General features: G+C 34.0%; 2 protein-coding genes and 1 pseudogene across 3 annotated transcripts; all 3 read left to right on the top strand.

Annotated features, from left to right (window-relative positions):
• Positions 1–276: 276 nt before the first annotated feature.
• Positions 277–4,594, top strand: CIPK21 (CBL-interacting protein kinase 21). Of its 2 annotated transcripts, none has more exons than XM_068607976.2 (15): positions 277–748; positions 830–892; positions 1,001–1,072; positions 1,168–1,275; positions 1,353–1,424; positions 1,508–1,561; positions 1,657–1,782; positions 1,874–1,963; positions 2,054–2,179; positions 2,271–2,378; positions 2,456–2,575; positions 2,710–2,775; positions 3,877–3,951; positions 4,027–4,136; positions 4,221–4,594. In XM_068607976.2, the coding sequence occupies exons 1-15, from the start codon at positions 587–589 to the stop codon at positions 4,276–4,278; spliced, it is 1,410 nt and encodes a 469-aa protein (XP_068464077.1). In that variant the 5' UTR covers positions 277–586; the 3' UTR covers positions 4,279–4,594. The 2 variants fall into 2 exon arrangements, with proteins under 2 accessions (XP_068464077.1, XP_068464079.1); XM_068607978.2 differs by having other exon boundaries at positions 4,027–4,160; positions 4,269–4,594.
• A 6,023-nt stretch (positions 4,595–10,617) lies between these two features.
• Positions 10,618–11,796, top strand: LOC137807364 (pathogenesis-related protein PR-1). The gene has a single exon (XM_068607975.2). The coding sequence runs from the start codon at positions 10,915–10,917 to the stop codon at positions 11,515–11,517; it is 603 nt and encodes a 200-aa protein (XP_068464076.1). The 5' UTR covers positions 10,618–10,914; the 3' UTR covers positions 11,518–11,796.
• A 2,335-nt stretch (positions 11,797–14,131) lies between these two features.
• LOC150028830 (uncharacterized) lies at positions 14,132–15,294 on the top strand (annotated as a pseudogene).
• Positions 15,295–21,734: the final 6,440 nt, after the last annotated feature.

Here is a 21,734-nt window from a genome sequence, read left to right as displayed (position 1 = left end):
AGAAGTAATTAATTGGTAACAAAATAATTAAATGAGTAACTAACATGAAAGAAACCGGCATTTCATAAATTAATAATTTGGTGACGATTTTCCAATCACTGAGAGGACGTTATACTGATTGTAGACCACGAAACGAAACGAATAGTAATTCAATATTGGGACGTCACGAAGTGTATGGTTCTTAATTCTTAGCTTACTACCAAATTTATTGTGTAGAGAGGGACACTCACGATTTTAGAGATTCAGTATCAAACTACCATTCAAATCATGTTAGTTACTCTAAACAACTAGCCAACCTACCCCTGCACACTTCTACCTTCCTTTCTAACTTTCTATGCAACTACACACACCTCTCAGAAACCACAATATATGTTATTAACTTGTCCAATAAAACTCATAGTTCTCCATTTTTTGTGGTTCGACAAGGATCAATTAATGGCCCAAAATAATGGAGTTTAAGATATTCTTATCTCAATAAATTGGATTCAGACTGAAGAGTAAAAGCAAAATGATATAGCATACAATTTGCTATAGACATCATAGGGAGGCAACTTAAAAAGAAGCAGTGTCATAAACTAGGAGAGCAATGGGGTTTGAGAACAAAATTGGGAAGTATCAGCTTGGAAGGACAATTGGAGAAGGTAGTTTCTCTAAGGTTAAGCTAGCTGTCAATGGCAGCAATGGTCAGAAGGTTGCGGTCAAGGTCATTGATAAGCATATGATCCTAGAAAACAATCTTAAGAATCAGGCAAACCTCACCCTAGTACTTTTCTTTAGCAAGTAACAGTTTATGTAACTTTCTTAATCAAGGATATATGACATGTTTCAGGTTAAAAGAGAGATCAGAACAATGAAACTTCTGCATCATCCCAATATAGTTAGAATTCACGAGGTATATACATTATGCATATTTTAGTGCCGTTAGAATTTTAGTGAAGTTTAAAGATACAAAATTAATCTCCTTGTCAATACTTTATTTCAAATGAACTTCTTGAAACAGGTTGTTGCCACAAAAACGAAGATATACATCGTGATGGAATATGTATCAGGAGGACAACTACTAGACAAGTTGGTGAGAATCAACATTTCCTCCAAATTGAAGCATTAATACTGTGTATACTTTTTTATTTTTTCTTCAATTGAAAACTGTGATAAATTGATGTGCAGTCCTATGGAGAGAAGCTGAATGAACGTGAGGCAAGAAAACTATTCCAGCAACTCATTGATGCCCTGGACTACTGCCATAACAAAGGGGTGTATCATCGAGATCTCAAGGTAAGTTGAGATCAACCTGCTTTGTTTCTCTGCAATGGAGTGTTGAAACGTCAATGAATCTTGGCATGCTATTGTAGCCAGAAAACCTGCTTCTTGACAGCAAGGGAAATCTCAAAGTGTCTGATTTTGGATTAAGTGCACTACAAAAGGTAGCATTAATTGTTCCTTCGAATCTTATCCTTAGTTTCATCATAAGTATTACTGAGTCCTATTTTTGATACATTATCATCAGTGTAATGATGTCTTGACCACGCGGTGTGGATCCCCATGTTATGTAGCACCTGAGGTAAGGTTTAAGCAAATAGGTTTCTTCTTTCCATGGAACATCAGAAGAAACGGATTGGCCCGTGTATATTGATTGTACAACTCCTACATGTGCAGCTTCTACTGAGCAAGGGGTATAATGGAGCAGCTGCTGATGTTTGGTCATGCGGGGTGATCCTTTTTGAATTACTTGCAGGCTATTTACCATTTAACGACCAGAACTTGATGAACTTATATGCAAAGGTATAGTAAAGAGTCAAAATAATAAAAAAGAGAACACCTTGTGTCGGTTACAAACATTTCACATTTTCTGATTACTTTCCTGTGCGAAAAGATATGGAAGTCAGAATATAAATGTCCCCCATGGTTTACTCGGAGTCAAAGGAAACTAATAGCCAAAATACTTGAACCACGAGCTGCAAAGGTAAAAATTCAGAAACTACCACAACATTGTTCTTAAAATTGTAATTAATAGATAATGGTTTCTTACCCTTGCTCTATATCTCTCATTCAGCGGATAACTATATCAGATATTATTGAAGATCCGTGGTTTCAAACAGATTACAAGCCTGTTTTTGCATCTGAATTTGATCAGAACATTAACTTGGAGGGTGTTGATGTTGCTTTCAATTCAATTGAGGTAATTTGTTGGCAAACTAGCAAGTTAGAAATGGTTGTAGAAAAACTCACTTGGAGTGACGCACCAAATTGTGTAATAATCTGTGCTTCAGGAAAATGTCAGAGAGACAACGGTATCTAAGTCCTCAAGTTTCATTAATGCTTTTCAACTAATAGCCATGTCTCGGGACCTTGATCTATCTGGTCTTTTTGAAGAACAGGTAACTGGAAGAGGATTCAACTTGTTTGTAAATGTTATTTAATCATTAAATGCTAATGTTGAGAGTTTCTGGTTTAGGATGAAAAAGAGCAGACAAGAAGACTGGGATCCAAACACACTATCAATGAAACGATAGAAAAAATAGAAACTGCTGCAACAAATGTAAGACTGTCAGTAGAGAAAATTAGCAACTTCAAGGTATAAACAATACTCTGATTCTTAAATGAGTGCATGAACTTCGGTACTTTGATTCTGAAATGAGTGCTTGTAAATATGTTCCTTTTCTCTTGGAAATGTTACCTAACAAAATGAATTTTCACTCTTGATGGCAGATCAAAATGCAACCGAAACAGATAATGACCATGACCAAGTGTTCCAAATCATACTTATCAGCCAAGGTAATTTATTTATTTTATGGCTTCTATGGGAATAGGAGCATAAAAAAAATTAAACTTGTATAAATTAAATTAATTTATGCATCTCAATTTTTGGGTGAGTCATTTCAAAAGAAGCCAATCAGTTTGAGTAAGGGTGCCCGACGGATTGAAATTAATTCAGGCTAAATTTATATAAATGGATTACAATTAAATCCAAATCTATATTTTAAGAAAATAAAATTTTTATAATCCCAAATCTAAATAAATAAATTGAATTTTAAATTGAAATATGTATATTTTTTAAGACAAAATATTGTAGATGTTTACCAATTAGTTTTAAATTTATAAAAAAATTAAATTGATATATATATATATATATATAAATAATTAAATAAAAATTAATTTTAAAGACATAAAATAATTAGTTATTATATAAACTAAATTAGATATATTTAGACATTAAAAAAATATTAATATCTAAGCTAAATAATTTTTTAATTATTATATTAATTTAGAAATTATTTATTAATAATATAAACTATTAGTTATTAATATTTTAAATCTATAAAATAATATGTAATTTAGTTAATACAATAGTTATTTATTTTGTCTTTAATATTAACTTTTATTTAGTATATATATATATATATATATATATTAAGAGCATTATTTATAATAAATACTTATTACAAATTGTGTATTATTTAATAGTTTAATATTAAACCAAAATATTACTATATTTTATTACAAAAATATATAAATAAATATAAAACTAACATGTGTTTGTTAAATATCAAGATATATTTACACTAAAAAAATTATTAAATAACAATAAATTTTTAAAAAAATAATTAATTTTTTTAATAACAAAATTAAATATTATTTTATAAAAAAATTATCGATATATAAAAAAATTTATATTATTAATAAAAAAACTTATAAAATAGTTTTTAAATTGATATTTAACCTTATTTATTAGTTTTTAATTATTAATTATTTTAGATTTTAAATTAATTATTAATTTATAATTAAAGAGTAATTTAGAATTTAAAATAATTAGTAGTTAATTTTTTTTTTCAAAAGAAAGCTAAATTGCTGACGTATATTTGTGAAAATTATCAGGTGATTGAAGTTGCTCCAGCTCATTGTGTTGTAGAAATATCAAAATCTACTGGAGATCTAAGAATGTACAACAAAGTAAGAAAAAAAAATGTTCTTGGCTGAATATGCAAGCTCATTAATTTAGTTACTGATTTTAATTTTGATTATCAGTTTTGTGAAAGTTTATCAAATCTGCTGAAGCAAAAACCCGATGTGCCATCACAAAGCCAACATTCTGTAGATCAATGTGCCGCTGACAGAAAAAAACACGACGCTGGATGGTAGTTATAGCTTATAAGTCAATGGTGATGATACTATCCACTGCCACCATATACTTATTGGCCATTTTCAATTATCATTTTCAGCTATGCAGAGCCAAAAAGTGAATATAGCAAACTTTTTCGTGGCTACAGATCTTCTTGAAGGTGGAGTGAATCCATGTCTCTTGTTTTGATGAAGTTCATGGAAGTTTGACAAGAAGGATGAAACAAAGTGTTTCTTTATTGATGGAAGCCATTTCTTGCAATAAGTATCTCTTCTTTGCTCCTTTTCATCTATCTTCTTGTTGGAAGCAATTTTCTTCTATTTCGGTTTTCTTTTCTTTTGTTCTTTCTCATTCATCTTAATCGTAAAATAATGAGAAATGCATATTGACATTTCCTCAGCACGTTCTGTAAGAACTAATAATGAATGTGAATTCACTGGCTATAATTAATTCAAAGAGTTAAAACGTTGTGAGCAATACACTTGCCAATTAAGTTTGACAAAAAAAAAGTAGACAAAGATTTCGTTGTTCTATTTTATCATTTATTGTCTATAAGGTTTGTATCACCCAACTAATGTGAGTATAAACATTGCTGCAGTTTTAGTTCAAAACATGAAGCAGTTTTAGTTCAGAAGCCTCAGCCAATTTATGTGATTCCAATTACAAAATTTGAATCTCTTGTTCTTTTTTTCTTTTCTAGTTACGGAGAATTGCAATTAGGGAAGTTTTTAAATGGTTCACATTATTCAGAAAAATAAGGTTAGCCATATACTGACTCAATCATGTGCATATTCTATCACTATGACTATAATATTTTGTTCGCAAGTGTTGAATTTTCTATGCAAATGCTTTGTTATTATGAATTCTAGTTTGGTTTTACAAAATGCTCTTCCATAAGTATGATCAATGTAGTAAACCCACAGTTTTGAGTGAGGCCTGGAAGAGAATAAAATTTGAATAAATTTTTTAAACAGTACAGATAATAATTCTATTTTTTAAATATATTATAATAAAATAATAATTTTTAGATGTCTTATCATTATCAGTAAAATTTGCATATACACTACTAGAAAATTATTAAATAAAAATCAATTTTAGAGACTAAAAATAATTAGTTATCATATTGATTAAATTAGATACTATTTCACAGACTAAAACAAATACTACGTTTCTACATTAGTTTCTATTAGTGATAAATAGTTTTTAGATTAGTATCTAATTAGATACCAAAGTTTTAACTACCAATTGTTTAGATTCTAAATTTGATAGCAAAAACCTTGATAGTTAATTAGATACCAAATTATAAACTATTATCAATAATATAAACTAATTTAAAAACTAATAATTTTTTAGTCTATAAAATAGTATATAATTTAGTCAATATAGTAATTAATTATTTTTTATTTCTAAAATTGATTTCTATATTTTTTTTTACACTTCAATCAAATATTTCACCCCCGAAATTCTTTCAATTATAGAAAAGCATTACTTTAATATGAAGTCTCATAGACAAAAAAAAGAGAGTAATATATAAAACAAACTCATTATCCTATTCCTCTGCATTTTGTATCTCTGCTGACCCATTTGTTTAGTCACTAACATTAGAGACCAATGAGACTAATGAAAGTCAAGAAATAAATGAAATTATGTAAGCAAAAGTTAGGAATTAATAATTAAAATAATAATTAATGATACACCATTAATTTTTTAATAAAAGATTTTCTCTTCACAATAATGTGAATAACAGCACAAGAAAAATTCAATGAATATTTAGCTATATAATAAAGACAACTAAATGTATGGAATAATTGGTATAAAACATATTCTCTATCTTCTCATGACAAGCAAAAGAATGTATTCATTAAGTTGCATAATGGAGTAGTAACACATAAAGAAAAATATTTATATTTTTTTTAATCAAGTTGACGTGGACTAAAATAAAATTTTTCTCATACTTAAATTCTTTGTCATATATTTAAGTCATTCTCATCTATATGAATTTAATGAATTTAATGATAATTGTTTACTTTTCAATGCATCATTAGATATTGAAACCTCAATATGTTTTGATCTTGAATGAAATATTGAACGTCAATATATTTTGATCTTTAATGAAAGGTTTGAGTTCTTGTTGAGATGAATTGTACTTTGACTATCACAATATAAAACATATTTTTTTTTCTTTGTGATAGAACTCTTTAGAAATTTTTACATCTACAAGATCTCATTAACAACTTATATGACAACAATACATTATTTTTTTTAGAAAAAAAACAAATAAATTTTTATAATATGGATTTCCATGACATTGTTCCTGCTACAAAGATAATCCTATAACTAGAAGTCGACGATCTAGAATCCACATCATAGCCATGTCTACATTTATGCAACATTAATCATATCTTGAAACCTCTTTAGTCTTACATTTCCCTTATTTGTCATTATATGTTCTTTTGCTTTAATAATTACTCTTTTCATAATTTTTTCATAGTAATTACAAACAGTTTGTTTAAGTTTGATTCATCCACCAAATGACAATATTTTCAACTTGAGTCATTTTTCTGGAGGTTTTTTAACTGTGCTATTCAATGGCCATTGTTATTGATGGAAAATAGGATTTTTTTTTGCATAAAAAAATTGGAATGAAAAAAAAAGGAAGGGTGTGGCACTAAATAAAAGAATCAACGACAATAGTGTTGAGAACGACCCTGACGATGAGGTTGTATAATAATGAAAGAGGTTGCTAGGTGAGTACATTCAATGTGAGCTGGGTACTTAGGTTAATATTTTGTTGTAACGTTTGGCTCGGGTCAGGTTGAATAGCCCAACTCCTTTTTAAAAAAAATAAAAGATTAGGATTTAATTGCCTCAGGTTGGTCGGGTCACAAGAACATGGGTTTCTCCTCCTTCGTTTCATATTGGAGTGTCGTGTTTCACTATGCAACTTCTACCATATCTATTCTGCAAAGTCATTCCATGACACCCAAAGTAGTAATAACGAGTCATTATGGAAAACTCACATTGCCATCACCATGTTGTAGCGACAAACTACAACTTTATCACCAATTTCTACCATGACACAACAATAGTCAATTTTTTATATTTAACACAAGTTCACTAAGTTAATGTTTTTCAAGAACATCACAAAAAAAAAAAGAACAAGAATAAGAAATACAAAAAGGAAAGAACATAATATTACGAAGTGGACTTTAAGCGTAACTCAATCCCATAAAACCGGCTCATAGGATTGAGGTTTGCACCCACTTATATACAATGAAAGGCTCTAATCTCTAGTCGATGTGGGATCTCCAACACCCCCCCTCACGCCGAGACTGCCAACTCGTGCATGGGACTATATATTATGGGTAGTCCGATAGCGGCCCGATAGCGGGTGGCACGATATGCCCAACAAATACTCGCTAGGATAGGCTCGAAATGGCTCTGATACCATATTACGTAGTGGACTTTAAGCCTAACTCAACCCCATAAAACCGGCTCATAAGGTTGAGGTTTGCACCCACTTATATACAATGAAAGGCTCTAATCTCTAGTCGATGTGGGATCTCCAACACATAACACAATAATTTAACGTGTTCAATTTGAGTATTAAAGAACTTTAATTTATGTCTACAAGTCTACAAACAAATCACTATGAATAAGTTTTTTTCTCAAATTACAAATAAGACTTCAGATATTAAACTTGAATAATTACTCTTTTCCACACTCACAATAAATATGTTCACTCAATCAACATTACACACATATATAATATTTCATTATAACTAAAGTTTTAAATCACACTACACATCACTCCAACTAAATGTGACATGTGGTCCACACTTCTCAAACCAACTAAGTAAGTTAAAACATAGATGGACTACTAAATGATAAAATAATTTATCTGCATGACCAAGGTGCATCTGATGCTTACCATCAGATGACTACAAACACCTTAAACAAACTAATTAACTTAGCTAATATCAACAAATCTAGATTTTGGTTCAAAAGAAATTCTTGTGAGCAAAACTCATTATGAATTTTATTATAAGCCCATCATAGGCTTAATCTTCAATCAAATGAACCAAATCTAAACAATGAGAGAACTTGTTATTGGGTTGAACTTTTGTCAAGGAATCATGATTTGTTGAAACCTTCATAACCTTAAGAAACTCATGAGCACTATCTTTTCTTACAAAATATAACTTGATGTCAATATGCTTGGTCATTTTATGGTAGACTAGGTTTTTTAGCAACTGTGTGAAATTGTTGTTATCATAGCAGATAGTGAAAACCTGATTCTAAACTTTCAACTCATCAATTCTTACTAGTGAGAGACTTTCTAAGTTATAACAATGTAACACAATTAATATATATATATATATATATATATATATATATATATATATATATATATATATGTTCTGTGAGAGACTATCTGGAGCCAAAACATCCAACATACTTTACGTCTATAAACCTTTTTATTTGGAGTGTCTATTATCTTTCTTATAACTACACCATAAATTAAAATCCTTTTAAGTGATTCCTTCAAATATCTTAGAATTGACTTAAATATTTTTCCAAAATAAGCTCATTCAAGATTTAACATAAAATTACTAATAATACTAGCCGCATATACTATGTCAAGATGAATGCAAATTATTACATACAACACAAAATCAGTAATGTTTGTATAAGGAATTACATCTTTATAATTTTAATCCTCCACCATTTAAAGATGTTATCTATCAAGAACTTATAATATTGAATCAAGGCTTAAAAACAACTTTTAAGTTTGTTATTCCAAATTTTTCAAATAATTTGCACACTCAAAGCTATTACCATTAAAAGTTCCATAGACACTACAAAAAAATCAAATTTATCGAAAAAAATTTATTCATGACTTTGAATTCATAGGTAAATCAACATTATATACGGATATTATCCACAAATATGAATTTGTCGATAAATTTAGCTTTATCTACGAAATATTATCCACGGATCTCAATTCGTAAATAAATTCAGCATTATCTACAAATTATTACTCATAGATCTCTATATGTAGATAAATTTTACATTATCCACAAATTTATATCCATAAATAAATTCAATATTATTATTAATATAAATATTTTTATTAACAATATTATTAATATTGACATATTAATATTATTATTTATAATATTAATAATAGTATTAATATTAATAAATATAATAATAATAATTATATGAGAACAAAATTTATTCGGTGTAATTATTAAATTATTTTTTCTAGTAATGAGAGTAAACTATATGAAAATCAAATAGTAATGAAAATTTCTTTTATATAAAAATAGTTTTTTTACAGACAACTGATTTAGGACCTTTTGTGACGGTTTTATTTTATCATAGAGGATTTTTTTTTTTTTACTAAAATAAGGTTGTTTTTAAAAAGTATTCAAATTTGGACAAGTCGTGCCAACTTGGCACGCCTTTGCCACGTCAACATGAAGTCGTGTCAAGTTGGCACGACTTTGTCCACGTCATATTTTTTTTAAAAAATTTATTGTTTTTAAATAAATATATATTATAATTTTTTAATTATAATTAAAATTATAAGTTATGTAATATTTGAAATTAATTTGATAAATAATTTTTTCGTTACGAATACGTTGAGTACTAGATCTTTCTGATTGATGTCGACGCATCATGGGGTTAAGTAAGAAATTCGGTCTCGTGTAAGTAGAACAATAATCTTGATTTTGAACTTAATTAAATTAGACCTCATACGTCTTGGAAATATTGTAGGGAATGTACACTGGGGCCATAAATGTCGTTAGATGTAAATGACAAGATGAACAAACAACAATTACGTGGACAATGCAGATGTATAGCTTGAAAGTCCTCACAATTCGTTATTTATTTTCCAAATAATTAATTCTCATTTCTCTATTTATTTCCAAATGCAATAACATTTTGTTCATATTTTTTATTAATCTAATAACAAAATTAATTGTTACATTACCGTCAAACATGATCCATACACGATTATCCAATTTTTTATTACTTAAAACTAACCCCCTTAAAAAATTATGTATCAAATTAATTTTAAACATTACATAACTTATTACTTAATATATAAACAATTAAATTTTACAACAAAATTAATATATATATATATATATATAACGTGAACAGAGTGATGCCAAATTGATACGATTTCAAGTTGACGTATGTGATAAAATTGTGCTAAGTTGACACGATTTATTTAAATTTATAATTTTTTTAAAAACGATCCCGTTTTAGGAAAGGAAAAAAAAAAACCATGATGGTAAAAAAAAACCATCTCGTGACAAAATTCTTGGAGAAGTCTATGCAATACTAGCTTCTTACATTAGGCATGTGGAAGTGCTTTGGGACTTGAGTTGTGACACGTGTCGTGGTTAATTCTAGAACATACTATGGTAGGCACTGAGGTCTCATAATAAGGACAAGAGAACTCACGGGCACAACAGGGACCTGGCTCACGGGGTAACTACAATCATCGATCACAGAGCATAATTGCCATGTACATTTTTCTCACTCCCACACTTCACATGCGTTTAGCTCACGCTCGATATCTCCGCAATCTATAGTACATTTAGAAGCTCTAGTTAATATTAAAATATTAAGCACACACTTTAACAATTGGGGATTATTCCTCACGGCACCTAAATCGCAAGTGATCTAACTCCCTCCAACACTAGCTAAATTCCAACAACATTCTTAAACCCCAACATAGCTAAAAATTTGTGCCACACACCAACCCAAGTGACAAAATGAAAGGCCGTTTGGTCCTCTTCTTGCTCCTAATTCTTGTCACCTTCACCAGCAATTCTAACACTCTCCCAGTCAGTCCCCAATCTAACTCTTCAATTCCTCAATTGACCCAACAGAAAAGGCCTGATAATGAAACCATATACAGGGTGTCAAAGCAACTATGCTGGGGTTGCATGGCGGAGTCACTGGAGTTCTTGTTCAGGCACAACTTGGTGAGAGCAACCAAGTGGGAGCTTCCGCTGATGTGGGACTTCCAGCTGGAGCAGTACGCAAGATGGTGGGCTAGTCAAAGGAAAGCAGATTGTAAACTCGAACATTCTTTCCCAGAAAATGATTTCAAGCTTGGAGAGAACATTTTTTGGGGTAGTGGCTCAGAGTGGACACCATCTGATGGTGTTAGAGTGTGGGCTGATGAAGAGAAGTACTACACCTATGCCACTAATTCCTGTGTACCGGGTCAGATGTGTGGCCATTACACTCAGATAGTGTGGAAGAGCACCAGAAGAATTGGATGTGCACGAGTTGTATGCGATGATGGAGATGTGTTCATGACTTGTAATTATGATCCCGTGGGCAATTATGTTGGAGAGCGACCCTATTAAATTATATAAACTATGTGGGCATGATTATGCATGTAGCTAGAATCAAAAAACAGTATTAGATTATGCAGTGCTAAACTGCTAGCTATGGTGAGTGTGAATTGAGTTTCTCAGTCATTTGCAGTAAGTATAAATTATGCTAGTGTGCCTGTGCGTGTGTATATATGCAGTGCTGAGTAGGATAATTTTTTGAATTGCTTAAATTAATGATTAAGCAGTACTTGGGGCAATAATAAATCAAAGTACAAAAGAAGTAGTTGGGGTCTGTTGCTTCATGTTAAACTTCGAGTAAAGAGAGACATATATAAAATATTTATCCTGCCATGTGAATTGTATCTGATTTATCAACTATGCCAGCTTGAGTTGTCTGATATGCATGGCTTACTTGACTGCATTCTCCAGTGTTTTTTAGTTTATCTGGGGACAACACAACCCATTATTTATAACCTCAACCACTCAGTTTATTAATACCTATTGAAGTTGTTAACTAAAAGTTATTAATATCAATTTTATTTAGGAAAATATTTTTTTTACACCCAAAAACGTAAAACACATATAATTGAAATCCATTATAATAATATAATAATGTTTAAATTAAATATAATTAAAATATTAATTTATTGGCTTGTCAATTTATTACTGTGTGGTGTCAAAGTAAGTGTTAATTACAGTGTGTTTATTACTATGTGGTATCAATATAACAGTACCCTTTTATTTAAGTAACTTATTCTTATAATATAAGTTGAATTTATCTCACTTGTAAAATTGCATCTTCCGGAATTCCCCCAACAATTTTAAAAGTTAAAAAGAATGGTGTCTGATTAAAAAAAAAAAATCTTAATCTGATAAGTCAAATAGACATTACATTAATAAAAAATTTATAATTTTGAATGAAGTTTCTTTCATACTCTCTAAAAGTAAAAAACAATCACTTAATAATTTTTTTAATAAAATAATATTTTTTTATATGTGAAGGGAATAAAACTTTATTGTCCTGTAACTTTTTATGGATTTAGTAGATCATATCTCTTTCGTTGTGCATACACTTCAGATTTTTTTTATGTGTGCTTCTAACAGTTCTCTGTATTTAGCTATCTGTAGGTTCTTGAAGAAGGTTACCTCATACTCAAGTTAATTTTAAATATTTTATAATTAAAGATAATAAATATTATTGAATATGTATTTTAACATAATATTGTTCATTTTTATAAAGATAGCTTATATTTTTATGCTAATACATTTATATTAACATAAATATTGATAATTAATGTATTAATCTTATACGAAGTACAAGATCTATGAAAATTGAAGGAGCTACATATCTAAAATGTTCTGAATAGTACATCTCGGCCCGTTGTACATTTAGAAAAATATTTTATTGACATTAAAAAGTAAAATACATATAATTCACAAACTACATTATAATAATATAATAATATTTTAAATTAAAAGTAAATTAAATATAATTAAAATATTAATTTATTTATTTGTTAAGTGTATATTTTTTTTATGTCAACATATTACTACCGGTACATTTATTATGTAAGTGGAACTAGTGTTTCACCTAGTGAATTTGAGAAAATGTGACGCAGTAAAATAAACACTTAATTTCATTCCTAAAAGATCCACGCGTTAGTAAAAAGTGCAGTAATTAAATCTAATTATTTTAACTATTGTAAAGTTAAACCAAATTTTAAAACAGTTTGAAGCATATTTTTTAATATTATATTTTATACTTTAATTTAATCTAATATTTTTTTTTATCTAAGAGTAATTTTTAAAATTAAAATTAATAAAACAATAATGTGATTTTTATTTTAAACAATTTAATTTTGTAGGCAACTTTAAGTATTTTTTTAACAACTCGGTTAATTATGAACAAACCCCCCATCGAGGTTTAAGGGGGTGGTTTCTCTCTAGTTGAAGGGTTCAGAACAAATTTTCGTTTCGCACGACGTCAGTGTTCTAATGATAGAGAAGAGTCCAATGTCTCAAGGAGGCCCAATAGACAAACCAAACAACCCTTTTGGATGAGGGACTTCATAAGGAATTAGGGTAGTGCTAATAGTAAATGTTAAGGGGCTCATATAAAAGCCCAAATTTTGTAACCCTAAACATCACTATATAAGTGATGTTGTTTTCGGAAATAAAGGAGAGAACAATTTTACCCTAATATTAATTCCCTGAGTATTTGTTAGCAAGGTAGAAATTGCGGCATACCCTAACATTGGTGCTTTCATCGACTTTCTCCATGCCTCCCAAACTTATACCCAAAGAATTGGAAGACATTCTTCAGGCCATCCAGGACTGCCTCACTTCCATCCAGTCTCAAATGGAGGCTAATGAAGCTCGTCAGTCCAACCTTGAGGCAAGGAATGATTTCCTTCATTCTTCCATTACGGTGTTGCAGGACTAGGTTTCCACTATTCCTATTCCTCAATCATCACCATTTATTAGTTCACATGAACAAACCACCACCGTGCCCCCGCCTCTTCCACCAATCAAACCACCCAAACTCCAACTTACTTTTTTTGAAGGATCCGACCCCCTGGACTGGCTGTTCCAAGCAGAACAATACTTCAACTTTTATCACATTTCCCCAGAAAATAGATTATCCATGGTTCCTTTTCACATGAGAGGGGAAGCCCTTAGCTGGTTTAAATGGATGCACCAAAATCATCTTATTATTGATTGGTCATCCTTCACACGTTCCTTAGAATTACGTTTTGGGTTTTCCTCATACACAAACCATCAAGCTGAACTTTTCAAACTCCACCAACAAACCACAGTCACGGACTACCAAACCAGATTTGAAAAATTATGCATTTGTGTCCATGGCTTAAGTTCAGAAACCATCCTTAACTGCTTCATATCAGGTCTCAACCTTGAGATCCGGAGAGAACTTGCAATCCTGAACCCTTATTCCATCCCACAAGCTATTGGCCTAGCTAAGCTTATTGAAGACAAAATTAAAGATTCCAAACCTAAACCAACCCGACCCCCTACATAAACCACTGTTTTGAATCCCATCAACACCAACATTAACCGATCTCAAAGCATCAACCCACACCTCATACCCTTCCAATTAAACGCCTCAGTCCCACCCAAATGCAAGAACACAGAGCTCTTGGCCTATGTTATAACTGTGATGAGAAATTTCTACTAGGTCATAAATGCTCCATATCACGTTTTCTCCTCCTCTTAGATGACACAGAACCAGTCCCTGAAATTCTACACACCCCTCCAGATCTTGACCAGACAGAAGATATGGTTCATTTCCACCTATCTCCCTATGCTCTCACAGGAAAATTTTCCCCTCAAACTCTAAAGGTCCAAGGTCTCATCCATAATTTATCAGTTACTGTTCTCATAGACTTTGGCAGCTCACACAACATCCTTCAACCTCACATTGCTAAACATTTACACCTACCCATTCAGCCCAGCCCACCTTTTCGAGTTATGGTGGGAAACGGTGCCTTCATAACATGTCAAGGCATTTGTTCAGAGGTACATATATCTCTCCAAAACTCAGTTTTCACGATTCCCTTCTATCTTTTACCTATAGAGGGTGCTGATGTAGTTCTAGGAATTGAATGGTTGCGCACTTTGGGCCCCATTCAAGCAGATTTTGCAATCCCCAGCATGGCCTTCACCCACCTCAATAAACAAATCACCCTCACAGCAATAAACCCACCAACCCCAACACAAGATACGTACCATCAACTTTGCCACAACATTTCCGACCACACCATCATAATTTACCAGTTACTGTTCTCATAGACTTTGGCAGCTCACACAACATCCTTCAACCTCACATTGCCAAACATTTACACCTACCCATTCAGCCCAGCCCACCTTTTCGAGTTATGGTGAAGCGGTGCCTTCATAACATGTCAAGGCATTTGTCCAGAGGTACATATATCTCTCCAAAACTCAGTTTTCACGATTCCCTTCTGTCTTTTACCTATAGAGGGTGTTGATGTAGTTCTAGGAATTGAATGGTTGCGCACTTTGGGCCCCATTCAAGCAGATTTTGCAATTCCCGGCATGGCCTTCACCCACCTCAATAAACAAATCACCCTCACAACAATAAACCCACCAACCCCAACACAAGATACGTACCATCAACTTTGCCACAACATTTCCGACCACACCATTGCTTCACTTCATTTATTATCAATTAACACACATTCCATGATTCCAATTTCCCTGGAAACTAGCTTACAAACACCATCCTCCCCACTTTACCAATTACTCCAGTCCATTCAAACTATCCTATGCAAACACAGGTCCATCTTCAAACCACCCCACGGTCTACCCCCACCAAGACCCCATGACCACCATATTCCCCTCTTACCCAAAACTGGTCCAGTTAATGTACGCCCGTACAGATACCCCCATTCTTAAAAACACACAATCACCCACTTAATTGCAGAGATGTTGTAGGAAGCGTTCATCAAACCCAGTACCAGCCCTTTTTCATCCCCAGTCCTGCTCATCAAAAAGAAAGACGAGACATGGCGCTTTTGTGTTGATTATCGGGCATTCAATGCAGTCACCATCCGTGACCGCTTTCCCATACCCATTATTGATGAATTGCTAGATGAATTGGGGTCAGCTACAATTTTTACCAAAATTGACCTATTCTCAGGGTACCACCAAATTAGGCCCAACCCAAATGACACTCACAAACCAGCCTTCAGGACCATAAATGAACACTATGAATTTCTAGTTATGCCTTTTGGTTTGACTAATGCTCCCTCCACATTTCAAGCAACCATGAATGATCTATTACGACCTTTTCTTAGATGGTTTGTTTTAGTTTTTTTTATGACATTCTTATTTACAGCCCCACACTGCAGAACTATTTGCTCCATTTCGAGCTTATTCTGAAATTGTTACAAACACATCTATTGTTTGCTAAGCTTTCTAAATGCAGTTTTGCTACTTCAAAAGTCAGTTACTTGGGCCACATCATTTCCCAAGCTGGAGTGGCCCCTGACCCAGAAAAAATAAAGGCAATCACAAAATGGTCACAACCACGGTCACTCACAACTTTAAGAGCATTCCTCGGCCTCACCGGATTTTACAGAAAATTCGTTTGTGATTACGCCACTCTCGCCGCTCCTCTCACCGATTTATTACATTGTCAAAAATTTACATGGCCAAACACGGCACAACAGGCATTTACAACAGTGAAGGCGGAAATAGCTAAAGTCCCTAACCTACATCTTCCAAATTTCACACAACCTTTTGTGGTAGACACTGATGCCTCCGCAGTGGCCGTCGGAGCAGTCCTCAACCAAGCTAGTCACCCAATCGCCTTTTTCAGCAAAAAGATGTGTCCCCGTCTCCAAGCAGCATCAGTGTATGTGAGAGAGATGTATGCAATCACAGAAGCAGTAAAAAAATGGCGTCAATACTTGTTAGGGAACCATTTCACAATATACATAGATCAAAAGAGCCTCAATACACTGCTATCACAAACAATCCAGACACCAGAACAACAAAAGTGGACAACAAAACTCCAAGGGTATGACTTTAAAATAATTTACAAACCTGGAAAACACAATGTTTTGGCTGATGCACTATCCCGCCAAGAGCCGCCACCCCTCTTGGTATTGTTAGCTGTCTCCTCACCGATCCCCATCATATTCAAAGAGTTACAACAATACTTCAACACCAAAGAGGACAAAAATTTAATACTGTCACTCACCAGCAACCAACCATTACCCAGTCAATTCTCCACTAGCCAAGGCCTACTCTTCTTCCGCAACCAGATTTTTCTTCCCCAAACTCAAGATTTCTGCAGGCGCATTATCATCGAGTTTCACGATTCACCCATAGGGGGACACTCTCGGGTGAAACCCATAATGTCCAAGGTAGCTGCATCCTTCTATTGGCCAGGATTGACAAGAGACACCAAGGAGTTCATACAACATTGCTCGGTGTATCAACAAAATAAGTACCTGCCACAAAAACCACAAGGATTAATTCAACCCCTGCCTATACCAGATCAAGTCTGGGCAGACATCTCTATGGACTTCATTACACACTTACTTCCATCTGCTTGCCACACTGTAATTTGGATGATCTGTGACCGTCTGTCCCAGTACACTCACTTCTTGGCCTTACCCACTCACTACACAACCCAAACCCTCGCTCAAAGGTTCTCCGCTGAGATCTGCCGCTTACATGGACTCCCCACGAGCATCGTATCGGACCGAGACCCTATTTTCACGAGCACCTTTTGGCGGAACCTGTTCAAAGCCCAAGGAACAACAGTACGTTTCAGTTCTTCATACCATCCTCAAACTGATGGTCAAACAGAGGTTTTGAATAGGGGATTAGAAGTTTACCTTCGCTATTTTGCCAGTCACCACCCCCATTCATGGTACAGATTTCTTCACCTCGCAGAGTTATGGTATAATATGTCTTACCATTCCTCCATTGACACCTCCCCTTTCCACGCATTATATGGACGACCGCCACATACCGCCATTGACATACTCCACACACCCCGAACAGGCACCACGATTTCGGACCTGCTACACGAGCACACCATCGTCATCCATCACTTGAAGCACAACCTCCACCCCAACCGCCAACGGATGTGTGCCCAGACGGACAACCACCGCACTGAACTCTCCTTCACCGTCGGCGAGTGGGTATGGCTTCGTCTGCAACCGTTAACACTCGCTTGAACGGCGCCGCTCACCCAAGCTCACTCCTCGTTTTTCAGGCCCCTACAAGATTGTGCGTCGCATAGGAAAGGTGGCCTACGAGCTCATACTTCCCTCGACATCACGTATCCACCCGGTGTTTCACGTCTCTTTTCTCCGTCAGTTCAAAGGGGTATCTCCAGAGAGTTCATCTACCTCAAGTACGAACCCCACACCTCTTCTAAACTTACCTCCTTCCGCCAACCCTAATAACCCTCTGACAACACCGCTTGAACTACCCACTCCGCACACGCCACCTGGGAACGCATTTACGAAGACGCACGTGACTTGGTCTCCTACGGCCGCTCCACTTCCCACGTCACCCAACCTCCAGAACATTCCAAGCACTGGTGACACCCTTGCAAACCCTAATCGTGGCCCAATGCCCCAAGGAGGCCCAATAGAGAACCGTGCAACTTCAAACTTTAAGGAAAAAGTTGAGTGTCCAGCGGAAGGCAATGATAGAGAAGAGCCCAATGTCCCAAGGAGACCCAATAGACAAACCAAACAACCCTTTTGGATGAGGGACTTCATAAGGAATTAGGATAGTGCTAATAGTAAATGTTAAGGGGCTCATATAAAAGCCCAAATTTTGTAACCCTAAACATCACTATATAAGTGATGTTGTTTTCGCAAATAAAGGAGAGAACAATTTTACCCTAGTATTAATTCCCTAAGTATTTGTTAGCAAGGTAGATATTGCGGCGTACCCTAACATCCGACCTCAAGTTCGAGAGATAGCATTGTTAGGGTCAATCACTGTATCCGATGTATTATCTACTTTTGAGGTCAGTATTTCATTACGATTTTGTCTTTAAATGACACCTCGGTAAATTGAGGGAGTATATAAATTACCCTTAACCTCGATTGCTGAGTGATGTGAGATTATATTTGTGGTACCAGAACAATTGCTTTCGTTAATCGATACAAAAATATAATTTATAGTAAGTTAGGTTGAGTTTAATTAATAAATAATTAAAAAATAATGTTTTTTTAATTGGATTTGCTCAAAATTATACTAAAATTGAGCAAAAGAATACTTACACCCTACCTAGGGGAATATAAACAACATGGGAGAATTTGCTAATTAAATCAAAATCAAAATCAAATTGAAACTCATTATAAAAGAAATATATTTTTTTATTCATTTTCCAATCAATTTGGTTTACTATTTAAAATTTACACAATTCAATTCAGATTATATGATTTTGAATTAGATAGATTTCCCGTTTTAATCTTACTTTTTATTTTTATTTGGGGAAAATTATTAAATGAATTGAAGAAATTTAATGAAAAGATTATATACAATATTAAATATCCCAAGTATAAGTCATGATATAACTCTTCATGATCATATACTATTCAAACAAATATTTACATCATTTAATAATCACATTTACATTTACATATGTAAGTAAAGAAATGTGTGATTGCTTTATCAAGGTGAATGTCGTCTCTTCGGTGGTTGGAGCTCCTACGTGTGGCGCTGGTTACGCAGTCCTTGCACCCGAGAAGTTGGACGGAGTTGAAGGGTTTTGGAGGGGGGTTGCTAAGGAGAATGTGAGCGTGGAGTTTGGGGAGGTGTCCTCCTCGGTTGGGGTGGCATCAGGGTTACTTGTTGGAGAAAGAAGTGGACAACAAAATGTGGAGGTAAGGTCGCTGGAGCAAGACGGTGTTGTTGTTTGTGAGCAGGATAAGGAAGTGGCCAGTTTTTTTGAGGTGAACGAAGTCAATCATTCCCTGTCCCTTATCTCTCTGAAGGTACCGAATGTTGAGGTGGATAAGAATGTCCCTACAGATGTCCCGTTTGATGCCACTAATTTGGTGGATGTAAGGGTGGATCAGGCAGTTTTTCTAGTTCAGCAACCTACTGCGAGGAAGGATTCTCTTTTCATGGCTGATAGTGCAATTGAAAATTGCAACAGAATTTTTTGGGTGAAAAATGATAAGAACGAAGCTTTTAGTGTTTGGAGTGTTGGTAAAGAAGCAGGGTATTCTCACCCTGGTAATGAAGACATAGTTATTAGTAGTTTACAAGCTTTGACTTATCAGGTTGATTGCAAGGCGAGGAAGTCAAGGGAGGAGTTAAGAACGTTTGTTGATGAAAATAATTAGTTTGAATGTTAGAGGGTTGGGAGGCACCCTGAAAAGAAAATACTTAAGTGAGTTGATCAATAAGGAAAGGGCGGACATGGTGTGCTTACAAGAGACGAAATGTTCTGAGTTTAGTAGGGAGAAAGTTTGTCTTCTTTGGGGGAATAATGAAGTTGATTGGGTCGAAAATAAAGCGAATAATAGTGTTGGTGGGGTCCTTACGATTTGGAATAATAAGTCTTTTCAGGTGTCTAGTTTTGTTAATGGTAGGAATTTCTCTATTATTGAGGGCTTGTGGAAGGTAGGCAATGGGTTACAAGTAACAATAGTGAACGTATACTGCTCGGGTTCCTTTCGGGAGAAGAAAGAGGTTTGGGAAGAGATTAATAGTTACAGGTTGAATCAAATTTCAAAGGCTTGGTGCGTTATTGGAGACTTTAATTCCATTAGACGACAGGAGGAGAGGAAGAGTTTGATCTCGGTGTCAGATTATTCTAGAGAAATTAATGGCTTTAACGATTTTATTGAAAAATCAGAATTGGTTGATATTCCGTTGGTAGGAAGGAAGTTCACTTGGTATAAGCCTAATGGTATGGTGAAGAGCAGAATTGACAGGGTTCTTGTATCAAAGGAATGGCTCGAAGCTTGGCCTAGTTGCCAACAATTTGTCCTTAACAGATCTATCTCTGACCATTGTGCAATTGTCCTTAAGGAAGTGGTTGTCGACTGGGGACCAAGACCTTTTAGGAGTCTGGATGTATGGCAAAAAGATAGAAGATTCAAAGAATTCGTGAGTTTGAAATGGGCTAGCTATGATGTTCAAGGAGGTGGGATTTATATTTTCAAAGAAAAATTGAAAAAGCTTAAAGCTGATCTAAAAGTATGGAACAAAGAAGTCTTCGGGGATGTTAACCTTGCTAGAGAGGAGTTACAAAAGAGGATTAACGAGTTAGACGTACGTGATGATGATAGAGGTTTAGAAGAGTCAGAAAGGGAGGAAAGAAGGTCGCTCCTTGCTGAACTTAATAAAGTTTTGTTTAAGCAAGAGGCAGTCATTTTTCAAAAAGCAAGACAGAAGTGGTTGAAACAGGGTGATCTTAATACAAAGTTTTTTCACTCTTCAGTAAAGTGGAGAAGGGCGAGGAACGAGTTACATGGGTTGTTTGTTGATGGAAGGTGGAGCAGGATAAGGTTGAGATCAAGGACAAGGTTAGGGATTACTTTGAAGATAGGTTTGCCAGAAATGAAGCTTGTACGGTTAGATTGGACAATGTAAGGTTTAATTCTATCTCGCAAGCTGATAACGAGTTGTTGGTCGGTGACTTCTCTGAAGAAGAAATAAGGGATGCAGTTTGGAATTGTGAAAGTTCAAAGAGTCCAGGTCCTGACGGATTTAACTTTGGT

This window comes from Phaseolus vulgaris, chromosome 3, assembly GCF_051622355.1.
Source record: "Phaseolus vulgaris cultivar YP4 chromosome 3, ASM5162235v1, whole genome shotgun sequence".
In the NCBI taxonomy this organism is placed as follows: domain Eukaryota; kingdom Viridiplantae; phylum Streptophyta; class Magnoliopsida; order Fabales; family Fabaceae; genus Phaseolus; species Phaseolus vulgaris.
Note: the sequence above shows the minus strand (reverse complement) of the source record. Positions and strands in the feature narration are given on the sequence as shown.

What these genes read in the sequence shown, in the direction of transcription:
- LOC137807364 (XM_068607975.2), top strand. Translation starts at nt 10,915, where the DNA reads ATGAAAGGCCGTTTGGTCCTCTTCTTGCTCCTAATTCTTGTCACCTTC.
- CIPK21 (XM_068607976.2), top strand. Translation starts at nt 587, where the DNA reads ATGGGGTTTGAGAACAAAATTGGGAAGTATCAGCTTGGAAGGACAATT. An exon ending in AAAACAATCTTAAGAATCAG is followed by an intron (nt 749 to 829) that starts GCAAACCTCACC and finishes GACATGTTTCAG; the next exon opens with GTTAAAAGAGAGATCAGAAC. An exon ending in CTGGTCTTTTTGAAGAACAG is followed by an intron (nt 2,379 to 2,455) that starts GTAACTGGAAGA and finishes TTTCTGGTTTAG; the next exon opens with GATGAAAAAGAGCAGACAAG.